Below are 14,380 nucleotides of genomic sequence, written 5' to 3' on the forward strand. Positions count from 1 at the left end.
GAAAAAAATGTTATCACTTTGAATATTGCTCGAAATTTATTTCAATTCAATTTTATTAATTACCTATCATTTTTTGTACGAGGTGTGGTCAATGTCACTTACAGGATCTTTGGACTGCCGTCAAGGGCAAATAATGTTGGACAATTAAATGCTGTGTAGCTCAAAGTTATTGGAATTCTTCAGCTATGCTGAGCTGCTGTATGCCACCTGACAGTTACGTCTTAGCCTCATCGTCTAGCTGACTAGTGCGCCTCTTTGTTACATGATGTGCCTTCCTTGTAAGATCGTGTACCATCCTGACGTACAACTCGGGAAACAGTCGAGTTCTTCCTTTGCTGCCGATAATTGTTTATTTACTGCCCTTTATTTATTTACGGCCCGTGCTTATTCATTTCCTGCCCTTAGTTATTTATTTGGGTCTTCATGTGTTTCTTTGTTATTTATTTAGGCTTTCTTCATGTGTTGCTAGAAATTTTCAACTTGATCTAGAAATTTCAGGCTCATTTCTATCTTGATGTGAAAAAATGTTACTTAATTATTTATTCTCTGGCAGTAAAAAGCAGGTGATGTGTAATTTTTGCTCATCACTTGCTTACGATATAGTAACACTTTGAAGATTACATTGTTGTGCTTAGTGTACTGCTGTCGCATCAGGTTATACATTGTTGTGCTTAGTGTAGTGCTGTCGCATCACGTCTTGCTGAGGCTGCTGTATTGTTGGAGTGTTGCTGAATCTTGCGTCAGCTTTTATTTTTAATCAATTATTAGGATGTCATGTTTGGATTAATCAATTTCAAATTTATTTTTACCTATTTATAAGATGGATAACGACTTATTTGCCGAAATTTGAGAGTCGGGCTTGACAGGAATTAGGAATTATTGATTAAAACGTGAAGTAAAAAAAGTTTGTATCTATAAATAAGTAATAAGTTCTGAAGCTAATTTTTAGTGAATTCTTCAACTATTGTTGGAAGCTGGCAAAACGATGATTCCGAATATAATCATGTCAGAAAACGAGGAATTTACCGCACCATTTGTTCCATTAGTTCTGCATTTTAATAGATGGCCAATTTTCCTCATCAAGCCATATTTTACTACACATGGCGTACGACAATGCACGATTCCATTATTTTACAGTCTAAGGAATTTGCCCCTTTTTCTCCTAAAGTCTTTTTACTGGAGTTTCAAAACTTGTTCTCGGAATGACAAAAACTGGCTTTGCGAGGCTAGAATACTGGACGAGCGCCCGATGAGGCGGCGAGTTAATTTAACTTCAATTTTAATTTTTAATTTTATTTTAATTTACTAACTTTTTTAATTTTATTTTTTTTAATTTTATTTTTTTTAAATTTTATTTTAATTAATTAACTTTTTAATTAACTAACTCATTTCCATCCTCTCTTCCTCTCAGTTATTGGAAACACTAAGACTTGTTAGTTCGGTGAAAAAATTCAAGCGGTTTGTCATTTTATGTTTGGTTATTAATTTAAAACGTATGAAACCGACTTATAATTGATAAAAAAAGTTAACATGTTCTCACGATTGTTGTTCTGAAGCGAAATTTTTGCTTATTGAAGTCTCGAAATTATATTAATGGAATAATACGATTTAGATCGGCTTATAATTAAAAAAAAAGGTTGCGTAGACTGGTTTTGTTGATATGAAGGCCTGAGTCAGGTCAAGCGAGGCGGCCCCGGCTGATCCCTAGACTGTGTGTACGTAGAAGTGTGTTGGCCACGAGTGTCGGTAGTCGGTGCACACGCTGAGTTGGATGTGCGGGCGTGCCTGGCATGACGACTCATAGTTGATGCGTCGTCACAAGTAAACTACAAGCTTCCTCTTATAAGAATATTAAATTTTATTCGTATAAATTTGCAAGCTATGCTGGTAGAATTAATGCAATTGATTGTATTACACTGTTGTCGTGTTGATTGCTTTCCAATTTTTTTTAAATATCATATTTTTTCTCTTGCTTGCAGGCCACCTGTTCCCAAAACATGCTGTTTTCTCTCTTTATACTTCTGATGCCATCTCCATTTTTGATGCATTTAAGGGCGATTTGAGGCTCTTCATCTTTACTGCCTTCTATTTTTTTAAAATTAGAAACTCGCCTTTGAACGCAGGGCAAATCTGTGTTTGCTTCCGTAGCAATTATTTACTTGTTTTTGACTATTGATTTCGTTCATGGGGTCCCGTTTGTAACTTCATTTTGAAGCGTCGGTGATCAATTGAGATTGTAATAATATTTTTCGTCAACCGAATCAGAGAGAGAATCAAGAGATTTTCAGATGGGAAGATATTTTAGTTGTCCAACTGATAACTTGTTGACATTTATTTGCTAAATAAATCATTATTGTAACTTAATCCCCGTAATTTCTCATTTTTAAATTATAATGTTTTCAAGATGCCATTTAGTATTTTGTCTATTTTAATTTTGGTGTTTTCTGATTATTATAACTATTCGTCATAAACCGGAATTCTTCACTCTCCTTGAAAAGTGATCGTCTATCGTTCAATTAAAGTTTTTATCGAGCTAAGAATTCGAGGCTTAGCAGGATGCTTGTCGGAGGTGGTGCTCGTATGTACGCGCATTCTGTAACTGCTCATGTGTGTATTTTGGCGCACTCGACGACCGCGTGTACGTGTGTGTGTACGCGTTCCCTGACAACCCCTGCGTATCCCCCACTCTCCACTGCTTCTCTCCTCCAACACTCGCCCTAGCAGCCGCGACTGAAGTAGTTGACGAGGCTCGGGGTCGGTGTGCGCATGGTGCTTCATAACGCGATCTTATTTTCTGTTTAAATGCGTTGCATAATTGAAAGTGATACTCTATTTGCAGCGTGGAAAACTCACAAATGCTATCTTACCCTATCGAGTAAGTTTTAGTAGATTTTACGACTGATATGATAGAGCTTTAACCTTGTTTGTAAACCAAGGTCACACAGTTGCACTCTTATTTAGCGGCTGAATAATTATTTATGCTTTAGAATCGTTTATTTCTATCTCTATCTATGTTCAAATGATTATGCTGTGCGACTTTGGCATTTTTTTGAATGATTCAGCCAATTTTTGAAGGTGGAATAAATTTAGCTGAACTGCTGCTAAGGTCTCTACCTCTGAGTCGGTGGTGCTAACGCCTTTGTCTGCACAGACCAGTCCAGACATTTATTTTCTCTCTTAGTGTTCCGCATTATACGGATTAATAAACGAACTTAGTATTTACGTAAACTTGTGCTGAAAACTCCTGCTATCTATGCACAATTTTTTATTTTGCACCATCTGTAGTTTGTTTTGTTGACAGCAAAGTTCGTGCGCAATTTATTTATACATACTAAGTATAAATTCAACTTCATGGCCTTGAGTTACTTAATCGGTAGGTAATGTATAATGTAGCTGAACGCCTTTCGGATTATATTTAAACGTATTAAAACGTTATTTTACAGCCGAATGCCAGGATTTTTTTTTTCGTTTTTGTTGATTGTGTATCATGTGATGAAACTGCTTTCTCATTTTTATTGCCATTTTGACAGCGTATGTTGTTCGTTCTTGATTGCACAATTTAAACTCATTTTTTGCTACCAATATGTTTGAATCGCCGTACCCTTGGATGCAATCGATGAGACCTAAAATTAATCTAAATCCAAGCTACTCGAACGTTATTTGAATATAGTATCTGAAATTTTTTACCAAGGAATTAATACTATTTATTAATTATATTTTGTAATTCCTCATCGAGCATATGTTCTTATGTGTAAATTTATGTTCGTGTTGCGGTCCGAATACCGCTAATTAAATTCTATCAACATCGTGGAGTTACAATGGACGAATTATCCTCAATTCTTTGCTTGCCTGAAGATGCTCAGAGCTTTCAGTTGCTGGCGCGTACGGTGTGTGTACGTTTGTTGCTAGTGACGTTCATGTACAGCGACGGCGTTCTATTTATGTGAGGCTAGGTGCGTGTGCGTGTGCGTTCGCCCTGCGCACACGGTGCCGCTGGATCGATCGTTGTGAGGAATAACCTCTGCACGGACAGTGAAGAGAAGCTGTGATCTGATGCACGCGTGTAGACGGGTTACACTGAATTTGTTAATGAATTTATTTTTATTCTATTGCATCAGTAGTATGATATACTGCTGGAAAAATATTTTTTTCACTTACGATGTCAAGCTAATTAGAAAAATAATGGACACGTTTAAGTAACAATAACAAGGAGTACAAAAGATGATGTGAGGCAACTGTTTTAAAATGCCTAAGGCTGAAAAACGAGAGACGTTTCTTTCTGCCTTCGCCTTTGTTTGTCGTGGTTTGTTTGCACTTCCTTCAGTGTGGTGGTACGAGTGAGGTTTTCATTGTTTATCATAAAAAGTATTTGAATATTCTGCAAAATTTATGTTCGTGGTTTGGATAGTTTAGGCAAAACATTTGTTTGCTCGGACACATTCACGTGACGCTCGCATTGCGATAGAAGCCGTTTCTATTTCTGGCCGCATGAGCTTGCCAAGGGGAAGCCCTTTGTTGGCAACAGTAACAGCAACACCTCTACCTGCGCTTAATTGCATATTTTACATCATTATTCGAGCAAAACTCGACGAATAAAGAATAAAGATACCGGCCGGGGTATTAGCGACTTGGTGACAAACACAGCAGAATAATTTTTTGCATGTGATTTGTGTTATATATAACTAGGTATGTGAAATTCGTGCTTGTGTGTTGGCAGGCATTTTTTATTCTTGATTCTTTAATTAATAGGTGTGGTTAATTTTGGTGAGCAATACTGACACGTTTAATAATTTATGGAAAAATCAAGTTGTATTTGATGTGTTATATGTTTTATGTATAACTACGTGAAATGCGTGCTCATATGTTGGCAGGATAAGTCAGTTTGGTGAATTTATACTGGAATTCACTATGTGCCGCTCGCAACACGGACGTATTTAATTTTTTAATGTTTCGACACATAATTCTGGCGGTTAGGGGAGTGAAGTATCGTTTGAGGATTACAATAGATTCAGTGTCATGCCTTTGTTGAAAAACTATCATGATTGGAATTTGCAAGTTTTTCTAATTGCAGTCACTGAATTTTGTATACGTGTTTCGCCTTTTATTTCTTCACTACATTCTTATTAACGTTTCTTGTTTGTGTTATGGAGATAAGCTTGCGGGAAAACTGCTGTTACAGATGAAAACTTATTTTTGCAACAATGCATATCTAATGATTGTAAATTTTTATTCTTACAGAGACCGCCGAGAATTAGATGCACGTGAAAAAGATCGTGTCAAAATGGAACGTGAAAAAGCTGCCGAACGGGAGAAGAGAATGCGAGAGCGAGAAGAAGAGGAACGGAAAATCAGAGAAGAGAAGGAACGACAAAAACATCAAGTTGCACAGCACTTTGAAGAATCATTGAGACTTCATGAACAAAAGGTATATTTTTTCTGAATTCTTAGGTCAATATTTTGTTCAAGTCTGTAATTTCAGGTAATTTTGAACTTCTTACTTCATAACTCTTCTGCCTTGCTGGCTCGACGTTTCCTGGTTCTGACCTCGATCTCGTTGCATTTAGAGTCTAGAATTAGCTATTGCTATCCCTTGGTAAGGATTTTCTTTCTTTATGGGCAGCTCAAGTTAATTGAAACTTGGTGCCAATCTAGTATCAGAAATTCAGCGTGTAGTAGAACGACTCGATAAGCCTTCCAGTGTTTCCATGAAGAATTTTTTGGTTGATCATCGTCACGTATGAATTCCAGTGTTTCCATAAAGAATTTTTCGGTTGGTCATCGTCATGTATGAATTAGCATCCACATATGAATTAGCGCCGCTGGCTCGTTGCTAATCAAATAGGGCATGCACATGACTGAGATTTGTAGCATTGCTACAATTCACAGACTAATCTGTAAGCGCTGATAAGTAAAGTCACCTGGCGCACAAAGAGCCAGGCCTGCATTAGCAGAGCAAAGTAGAGGAGAGAGAGAGAGGAAATGGAAGCATTGGCAGCCATGCGAGTGGACTGTCGAATGCGCGTGTCTCTACACATGTGTAGGTTAGTTCGCTGTAGCGAGGTCGAGGTTGAAGCTCGCGTGTGAGTGTGTGTTTGTGTGTATGTATGTGTGTGTGCGTGTGTGAGAGAGAAAAGGGAGGACACACTGACTCGCAGTACACGAGCGGTGTAGTGGATCTATCTCCACTGCATTTGGCCCTGACAGATGAAGCCTGTTTGCTTCAGGTAATTTTGATGACTTTGTGCCTGTTTTGCTTCTTGCGCTAAAGAAAACTTCCCTAAAGTCGTGCAGTGAAGTTAAGCCCTTCGGCGGAATTCGTTCTTATTCTACAATCTGTTAGACTTTTTACGTGTTTCTCAACCAAATTTTTTGCTCAAATTATTTCTAGAATATAAATAGAACCAAATCGATTTTTAGGTACATGTATCGGGGCAAATTTAGACATTTATGTCAATTAGCCTCCTTAGAATAAAGCTTGTGGCAGGCTTGTAATTGTCTTCAGTGGTTAGTTTTTCTTTATTCTCTTGTAGAAATAATCACGAACACACTGATAATTCACATGGTTTATGATGCACAACGTTCGTTTGTTATGAAAAACAACAGAATTTGTTAAATGTTCTTTTTGAACAATGCCTTTTGAAAAAAGAAACAATATTGAAATAAAGTTGATTAAAAAATGCGGGTGAAAAATAAAATACAATTATAGTGTTCATAAGGCATAACATTGTTGTGAGACTTGACATCTGTCTATTAATGGTTGAAACTGATATTGGTGATAACTCAACTGCTATTCAATGCTTGTAGTCCTAACTTTGAATCATTTTTTGGTGTTTAGCCCTGTAGTGGTGCAGTGATGCGACACACCGATAACCTTATCACGCCCAGCACCAACTATCATCACTACTTCCATCCGCTACACCAACTCAACAATAATAGCAATAATGCATGCTCTAACAACTCTAACCAGTACCAACCCACTACCCACAACTCGTCATTACACCATCCACCCTCAGTCACATTCTCCTCTGCCAACCACTTACCTCTTCACCACCAGACGCAACAAACTTCACTAACACAGCACCACGTGCAGCAACAAATCAACACACTCTACCCTCCACAACCAGCGACTCAGTCCCAACCCACGACTACATCTGTATATCAGCCTCTATCCAATCAGGTAAAAATATCTAATTCTGCTCCTCTTGGTTTTCCTTTTTGAATGTCTTTCTCAGCAAAGAGCTCTTGGTGTTCATTAATGTCCCACTATATCGATTAATAATTTTTTTCGCTGTATAGCGCGCTGATATGTTCTCATTTTAGTGAAGTGTGAAATTTATTTTCACATTTCTAATGAGCTCCAAACGGCCTTCGCTGCTAATCTCACGTTGCTCTTTGTTATTTATTATTTTATATTGGTATTTTTCGTCAGTGCTTTATGTCTGTGGTTGTTTCCGCCCGACTTAGTTGTTCAGCCTGCGCGGCGTTACGTTAAATATTTAATCGAAAATGAGAATTTCTTTTTATTTGGAGAATTGTGGTGGCTTTTAAAAGCGATGTAAGTTTTTAGACTAAACATGTATGATCATTCAATTCACTGGGTTTTATAGCTTTAACGATAATTGGAATGCTATGCTTGTTGTGAACTCGTGCTTTCTGCGGAGAAAGTCGAGTGCTTCGAACGACGAATCTCAGCATCATTGGCGCCATGGTCACCGATTTACGCTGTTTTGTTTTTGGTTTTGTGTGCATCTTCGTTTATTGGATATTGATGTTACTGCAAGCTCATCGCTTACAAAATGATGTGATGTGCGAGAAGGCCACCTACCCTTCACTGGAAGAACGGGAAGAACGCAAGCGTCTAATTTATGCTTGATTATTTCTTGTTAGGCATGTTTGGAATGTTACATTTTCTTTGCTGGAAAAACTTATTTCACATATTCCAAGAAAAACTTATTTTCTTTTCCTTAAATGCCCCATGGTACATTTAATGTTCTCATTTAATGTGAATACCGTATATAAATTTGATTATTAATTTCTGAAAATTTTAAATTTTGTCTACCAAATCCTATTAGTGCTCATCATATCTGTTGGTTTTCAGCAATAATACGTGCCAATTACATGCAAATTTTTATTTTGGTGGAGATCGACGTTATTTTCAAATTTTCAAATTGAATTTTGTTTGCGCTTGTTACATGTGTGTCACTGAGCTTTTATTGTTGTTACTCTCTTTTTCCTGGAGTGTGTTCTTCGGTATGTAATATTTATTGTTATTTCTGATCAGCGCGTTACAGTTTTCAATAGAGAATGCTGTCATATTCAATGATAATAATATCAAACAACACCGTCACATCCTTTTAATGCGTATTATTTTATGATTTTAGAGAGCTTATTCTGCACGAAATTTCATATCCGGTTTCCCTATAATGGTTTGTGAGTTGTATATCCTTGTTGTTCGTTTTGTACGAGCCTTACTCCAATAACAAATTGTTTTTTCTGTGCAGAAGAGCGGTGGGTGGACATCAATTCATCCGCTGGAAGAACGCCGTTTTCTGGAACAGCATCAGCAGCGTCAACGAGACGAATTGTCAAGAAGGCATCAGGGGCCTGATCGGATGGTATCAGAAAGCATTTACAAAGCCTATCGTCAAGGACAAGAAGATGATAGAAGAGAACAAGGCATCGTGCCACCTCCTGCCCACTCTAAATCGCTTGCTGAGAAAACTCTAGTTACCAATGCAGCGGCTTCTACCATGCATGCATATCCTGCGACTGCTTTTGCCCCCGTTAAAGACCCCAAACATCGTGACCCCCACTACGGTATGCATCATCATGATAAATCTAGCGTTATTGTACAACCGGACCCGAAGTACGACAAATCTCATTCAATAAGTCCCAAACAGGCAGTTATTGGGAGAGCGAGTCCTTACCAACCGGCGAACATGTATAAAAGTTATGAAATTACTCAGTCTCAACATCGAGGGAGTAGTGGTCCTTCATCGCATCAGGTCATCAGCCTAGATTCCTCCTCTCGACCTGGGTCATCCATGGCGTCTTCCCCACATAGTGTTGATCTTATTAAAACCCGGCCACCTCAGTCTTCACCTCATCCGTCGACCTCATCTCCAGCCATTCATGACCGCTACTACCCTTCAAAATCTCCGTCAACTTCCTATCAGTCTGCGCATTCTATCCACGCAGCACATGCTAGTCTGGCTTCTCACCCTTCCCACGCTCAGCTCTCAGCTGTCCATCAGCCTGTTAGCTCGCCCCACTCACTGCACTCAAGTCAACATCCTTCACGCTCGCACCATTCAAGTCACGTAAGCAATAATACTTCGCTAGTATCAGTGAGTTTAATACCGAACCCATTGCACATGTCACAGCAAGGGCCTCTCAAATCGAAAGTTAACTCGCCACCTCCTCAGCAAGTTTACACTCAGCCGGAACACACTGCTCGTGGAGGATTGCCAGCTCACATACCGCATGCTAAAGCGCTACTCGCAGCGCCTCCACCAGCGCATTCTGGTAATAGAAACCCTGAGAGAGCCCCTCCACCACCTCATGAGGCTCGGGTGCACATCGAACGAGCGGTTCCTTACGACGCAAGATCATATCCCAGTAATATTCCATCTCCTCATCCTAAACCATCGCCGGCTTTATCCCATGTACCTTTGACAACTGGTCCGAGGACTGGTCTCCCAGTCACTACGGCACAGCAGCATCAGACGCCTCTCCAAGCTCCAGGTGTTCACCCAGCGCAAACTCAACCATTGGACTTGGGTCGGAGAGATGATCCAGGGGCATCTCCTGCCAAGCGACGGACATTGACACCCACTCCCCAAGATACTAAGAAGCCTCGACTAGAAGTAACTTCTACTGCACCACTTTTATCTAAAGTCCCCGAGCCAAGCCCTGTTTACTCACCTGCAATGACTACAATAACATCGGTGGAGAATTTAGCTGCTCAAACAAACGTCAATAGTACCCTCAGTCCTGTGCAGGCTAATTCCAATGGTTCGAGACCTCCTAGCCAACCTCCGGCGTCAGTCACTCCAACCCCTTCGAGGCCTGACAGCACTCATTCACCGGATTCTAATTCCATTGGTACACCTTCCGGTAAATCTGAACCAGAAAAATCTAACAGTCCTGGCCCATCTGGAGCGGGTTACGTCCATAAACTAAAGAAAGCCTGGCTGCATCGTCACGAAAGTGGTCCCGAAATAGTTCCCAATAATTTGTCCCCTTCTCCTTCCAGTAGAGGACCCAATGGCTCACCTGGGGCTACTACAGCCGCCATGAATGGGGGTAGCACTAATAATTCTAATGCAGGAGGTCCGAAGTCACCGGCTAACGGTAAATCATCTCGAAATGAAGATGGAAGTAGCAGGGGATCTTTGCCTTCATGGAAAAGTAAAGGGGGCTCAACTCTTCCTAATGGGCATGCTCAAGATGCGAGAGACCTAGATTCGTCATCCACTGATTCTGATGACGGCAACGCTGTGCACAAACCAAAGCGTGGGAAAGGTAAGCGATCAATCAAGCGTCCCAAGAAGAGCAGTGACAGTAATAGTGAGAGTGACAAGGAAAGTGACGGCAGTGAGACTAGTAAAAAGTCGAGCCGGCTTTCGTTGAAGCAAGATCTAGAACCTAAGAAACGAGGAAGGAAACCGAAGCCCAAAGTCGAGAAGGAAAAAGAAGATGGTCCAAAGCCGAAAAAGTTGAAAGAAGAATTAGTTGGAGATCCATTGAAGAAACCACCTTTACATCAGCTGAAGAAAACGGGTGAGAGCTTCTTGCAAGACGGTTCTTGTTTTGAAGTATCGCCGAAGCTACCTAAATGTCGCGAGTGCAGGTGGACTCCTAATCAGCGCAACAAGAAAATGCCAAACATCTTCTGCAGGTTCTACGCTTTCAGGAGACTTCGTTACACGAAAAACGGACAGCTGGCTGTAGCTGGCTTCTCTAATCCAATCAAGGTGGTTAAATTAGATGCACGATTGCAATTTGATTTACATTTTGAAATTCTTGAAATTCGGTCACGAGCTGTTAAATTGTCAAATTGAATTCCAATGTGTAATTTTTTCTCATGATTGCAGGATGCGTATGGATCAAGTTGAATTCCAATGTGTAATTTTACTCTTGATTGCAGGATGCGTATGGTGAAGACTTGCGTTTGTGGGTTCCAGACATCAATAATCCTGTCCCTGATCTCGATGTTGAGAAAAGCAAGTTTCTCATAACGCATGTGGGCGATCAACTGTGTGATTTAGTACAGCAAGAAAAACAAGCCACTCAGCTGCATATGGCCAGTGGTACGTGAACCTTAATTATGAAAATTGTTGATGTTCAATATAACCGATAATCCGCTATGATGGTTTTATGGTTGTCTATTCGGTTCAAAATTTTTTGTTTACGTTGCCGATATGAATGACCAAGATTCGCTTTATATGCCTAGTATTGATTCCCCACCTTTGTTTTGGGTTCTGCAGATTGTACAGTGGCTTGGAAGCGAGTTGTACAAGGCGTACGTGAAATGTGCGACGTCTGTGAAACGACTCTCTTCAATATCCACTGGGCATGTAGCAAGTGCGGCTTCGTTGTATGCATTGACTGCTATAAGGGACGGAAAAACGGAACTGTCAAGGTTAGTCATACTAGGTATTACATCCGTGCTCCCTTACACTGGCGATTTTTTGATGGAATTCTATCAGTTTCAACAGACGAAGGCGAAACGAATTGCCTGTTTGATTAACGTTTCAAAACTATTATTGAACTTTTTCCCTCTTAGCCTGGGCCGCTAGATATAACTTTTCAAAACTATTATTGAACTTTTTCCCTCTTAGCCTGGGCCGCTCATTTCTTACCCTTTTAACATTCAGGTGTGGGATGATGCTGGCAACAAGGAGCGAGACGAATATCAATGGTTGCTTTGCACCTCCCGCGTGCCGCATGAACAGGACAAGCTCATGCTCACTCAAATTATTTCTGGCAACGCTCTCATGGAGCTGGGAAAGATGGTACACCAAGTTCGATACGATTTTGGCCTGCCACAGCTTTGTAATTGTGAAGAAGCTCAAAAATATAAGGAAAAAGAAGCTCTACAAAGCGATGAGAACAAAAAACTGAACGGCGTTTTGAAAGGCGTTTCTGTGAAGGATGAGCCTAATTGTGGTCTTGTCAACGGTTCAATTAAGAGCGAGAAGAACAAGGTTAATGGCAAAGATGACGAGGATATGGCAAACTCTCCTCTTAATTTCTTCGCCAATGTCGCATTATCGAATGATAAACGCGATAGTGAGGTACGTTTTTGGCGTGATAATGAATATTTATGATGCTATTTGGCCCATTTTCGTTCAAAATGTTATGCTATATTCAAACTGAATTTCAAATCAATTGCTCATATACGTACCAATTTTAGTTTGTTGCGTTGTTACCAGTCTCTAAATTAGGTCAATCACCTCAGTATATTTAATGTCGAGATCAGTATTTTTCAACATGTTATAATTTATTATTTTGTTAATTTCATGCAGACCTCCAATTCTGACTTTGGAAGTGATTCGGATGACAAGGATGGCAATCAATCTACGCTGCGTCAGCTATTGCAACGTCCGAATTCCAGACCGAGCAGCCGCGCGAATCACACTAAGGATGATCCGCCCTCCAACACAAAGAAGAAGCCGAAGCTCGAGACTTTGGATGATCTCATATCGTGCGTAATAGAACCAAACACCGCGGACACCGAAACTAAACTGGATAACAAACAACTGGAGCTCAAGCATTTCATCAGGAAGTGAGTTTATTTTGAATTCAATATGTTAAGTTTGATGCATTTTTGCGTGTGATAATGTAAGATTTTCTTTCATGTGTAACATCCCTGTATCCGGCTTTAAATGAATGTTATTCTCCCTTTCAGGTACAATTACAAACGTGTGGGCCGTGATCTACTGCCTATTCGCATTATGACGAAAGTAGAAAGCACATTACTGTATCCGAATGTGCAGCACTCATGGCTTTGCGATGGCAAATTGCTACGTCTGCACGATCCGACCAACGTTAACAACATTCATATTTTCCAAGACCAATGGAAGAGAGGACAACCTGTAATGGTTTCTGGTGCTGGCCAACTTTTCAAACAGGATCTCTGGAGGCCTTATTCCTTCGCTAAAGATTTTGGAGAAGTGAAGAACGATCTTATCAATTGCCTAACTGGCAACATCGTTCCCAATCAAACCATGCGCAAGTTCTGGGACGGGTTTGAAAACTACAGCAAAAGACTTAAAGATGAAAAAGGCAATCCCATGATTTTAAAATTAAAAGACTGGCCTCCTGGTGACGATTTCGCCGAATTTTTGCCTATGCGCTTCAAAGATCTAATGGAGAAACTTCCTATGGGCGACTATACAAGACGAGACGGAACTCTAAATCTGGCTGGCCGCTTGCCGGAATGCTTTGTCAAACCTGATCTTGGCCCTAAGATGTACATCGCCTACGGTTCGGCCCTATATCCTCAAAAGGCCTCAACAAATCTGCATTTAGACATTTCTGATGCTGTCAACGTAATGTGCTACTCCGGAGTACCCAAAGACGGCAGCACGGAAGAAGATGTCAAAGGTTTGTTTCAAAATAATCTCTCATTATTAATTGTACTTTTTGTAAGTGAATTAATTCAAGAACTTGATGTGCGATAAATTTATAATTTACTTCGTACCGCTTCCTCATTTTGACGACGAAATTCAGCGAAATTGTGTTTCATAAGGTAATGCTCTTTTTGTGTGTTTTTAATCTGAATCTGAATTGAAAATTCTTTGGTTTTATTGTTACAGCTGCCTTGAAAGCCATTAACGACGGGAAGCCATATCATAAGGTAATGCTCTTTTTGTGCGTTTTTAATCTGAATATGAATTGAAAATTCTTTGGTTCTATTGTTACAGCTGCCTTGAAAGCCATTGACGACGCTGGTTGCGATTTACTCACACGTCGTCGCGCCCGTGAGCCAGAGACCGTCCCAGGAGCTCTGTGGCATATATACCACGCACGCGATGCCGACAAAATAAGAGATCTCCTCAATAAAGTCGCTATCGCCAACGGCGTAAAGCTGGAACCTTACCACGACCCCATTCATGATCAGAGTTGGTATCTTGATCGTCCTCTGAGGGAGAGACTCTACAAGGAATACGGTGTTGAGGGATACTCCATCCTTCAGTGCATGGGAGATGCCATCTTCATCCCCGCCGGGGCCCCGCACCAGGTAATAATCGTATTGCCTCACTTAGTATAGCTTTCATTGTTATCTTGCTTATATTTTCTTTTCCTAGTGGCTCTGTTAGGACTATCATAAAATGGCATTTGTGCGAATAAATTAAATACTCTTGAGTTTCTG

At 40.2% G+C, this 14,380-nt stretch overlaps 1 protein-coding gene across 1 annotated transcript in view; it reads left to right on the forward strand.

Annotated features, from left to right (window-relative positions):
- The window catches only part of LOC108672465 (probable JmjC domain-containing histone demethylation protein 2C), a 133,368-nt gene that overhangs the window by 117,275 nt on the left and 1,713 nt on the right, over positions 1 to 14,380 (forward strand). Inside the window, exons 9-17 of the mRNA XM_018160132.1 lie at positions 5,239 to 5,425; positions 6,836 to 7,177; positions 8,502 to 10,976; positions 11,150 to 11,312; positions 11,490 to 11,644; positions 11,880 to 12,299; positions 12,531 to 12,790; positions 12,914 to 13,611; positions 13,932 to 14,248. Coding sequence (XP_018015621.1) covers positions 5,239 to 5,425; positions 6,836 to 7,177; positions 8,502 to 10,976; positions 11,150 to 11,312; positions 11,490 to 11,644; positions 11,880 to 12,299; positions 12,531 to 12,790; positions 12,914 to 13,611; positions 13,932 to 14,248 — 5,017 coding nt within the window. The remainder of the gene's footprint in view (positions 1 to 5,238; positions 5,426 to 6,835; positions 7,178 to 8,501; positions 10,977 to 11,149; positions 11,313 to 11,489; positions 11,645 to 11,879; positions 12,300 to 12,530; positions 12,791 to 12,913; positions 13,612 to 13,931; positions 14,249 to 14,380) is intronic.

The sequence above is a fragment of the Hyalella azteca genome, unplaced genomic scaffold (assembly GCF_000764305.2).
Source record: "Hyalella azteca isolate HAZT.00-mixed unplaced genomic scaffold, Hazt_2.0.2 contig7236, whole genome shotgun sequence".
NCBI classification, from domain to species: domain Eukaryota; kingdom Metazoa; phylum Arthropoda; class Malacostraca; order Amphipoda; family Hyalellidae; genus Hyalella; species Hyalella azteca.